This window comes from Sinocyclocheilus anshuiensis, unplaced genomic scaffold (genome assembly GCF_001515605.1).
Source record: "Sinocyclocheilus anshuiensis isolate Anshui unplaced genomic scaffold, SAMN03320099.WGS_v1.1 scaffold510, whole genome shotgun sequence".
NCBI classification, from domain to species: domain Eukaryota; kingdom Metazoa; phylum Chordata; class Actinopteri; order Cypriniformes; family Cyprinidae; genus Sinocyclocheilus; species Sinocyclocheilus anshuiensis.
This window is the reverse complement of record NW_015542360.1, coordinates 1,162,312-1,163,804: the sequence shown is the minus strand read 5'-3', so window position 1 is coordinate 1,163,804 and position 1,493 is coordinate 1,162,312. Positions and strand designations below refer to the sequence as shown.

General features: G+C 36.0%; 1 protein-coding gene across 1 annotated transcript in view; it reads right to left on the bottom strand.

Moving 5' to 3' along the window:
• LOC107691885 (U6 snRNA-associated Sm-like protein LSm3) overlaps positions 1 to 711 on the bottom strand; it is a 4,805-nt gene extending 4,094 nt beyond the window's left edge. Inside the window, exons 1-2 of the mRNA XM_016490713.1 lie at positions 613 to 711; positions 318 to 428 (exon numbers count right to left, since the gene is read on the bottom strand). Coding sequence (XP_016346199.1) covers positions 318 to 428; positions 613 to 633 — 132 coding nt within the window. The 5' untranslated portion in view covers positions 634 to 711. The remainder of the gene's footprint in view (positions 1 to 317; positions 429 to 612) is intronic.
• Between the last annotated feature and the right edge of the window lie 782 nt (positions 712 to 1,493).

The following is a 1,493-nucleotide window of genomic DNA, read 5'->3' as shown; positions in this document are numbered from 1 at the left end:
TGTACAGAATGTACAGAATGTGGAAAATAATGTGTTTTTTTAACTTTAAACCGCATAAACACATTTCATTACACCAAATACACAAAATACTGTTCTTTTTAGCAGAATCATATGACCCCTTTAACTATTGACACGTTAGCATTAGCAAAGATAAAAACAGTTTCAATTCGTTTCATTGTGTTGTCCTGCGCTGTAGTTGTAAACTGGCAATAGAAGTAAGGCAAGCTGGCCATCAGTAAACACACAGGCTGCTGGAGGAATGAATGGATGGATGGATGGATGGATGGATGCGGTGGAGGAGAGTTAGTGTTTCTCACGTGCAGTCTGCCGCGCAGCTCTCTGTCGTTCCTCATCTTCACATAGATCCTCTCATCCAGACTCAGCCGGATCAGATCCAGAGGCTCTTCCACTGTGTTGCTGGTTTGTTGCTGCAAATTACATTAACGTTACAGTCATATAAACAATCGTCTGAGAGCCGCTGTTTATTAACTGCCTCGGCATACTCATGTGTTCAGTGAAACATACATGAAAACAACATCTATGATTCAGCTCCGCGATTATCAAACTAATAAACACATACACTTACGTTTACATAAAAACAAAATAGCATACCTGCTCAGCGTCGTCCGCCATCTTTCAGAGTTACCCGGAATGCTTTTCGTTTGTCTCCCACAAACCATTGGGCGGGAAATGTAACTGTTTCCTGTTAGTTAGACCAACGAGTTCCTCCAGAGGGCGCGTGACGACCCAGAAAACTGAATGCGCCTTTGAGAGGCATACAAATCTTAGTACGGATTTTGTCTTGCAGGACACATTTGTACACCAAAAGTGTAATATTTTACATCTATATTTTCACTTATATGTCAGTAACACTGTCCTTAGAATAAAGGACGGTGTAACTGACATATAAGTGAAAATCAATCTTTCTGCAACATATTCTTAACCCTCTACCGCACGCATTATGATAGACCTATAGAAAAATATATTTGACTTTTTCTTTTCTAAGAATGGCTTAACTTGAAGTGCTGTAAAAAAAAATTGGAAACAATTATTATTTTAAGGTACTTTATGATAAGTTGCCATACGGCAAGAGCATACAATAGTGGATCTAACTTAGAATAAGTGTAAGTTTACTTGTAGTTAATATTTTTCCTCAGAAATGTTGTTTGTGTTGATTCAATTGGTGCTATTATAAGCTTTAACACAGTACTTATAACTGACACTTTATACATAGGCCTACTTTCCAACAACTTGTGCTTTTATTTATTCCATTCTTTTTGGCTGAATAATGATTTATAATTTTTGAATTGCATTACATTTTTCATGAATATTATTTAAATTGCAAATGTATACGGTTAAAACAAATATATACTGTATATCATCATGTATCATAAAACATTGACATAAAACCAAAAACATTGCAGTTCATGAAAATTCAGCATTACACAATCTTACACAATCTTATGAGAGGAAGACTATGAACATGAGACTAT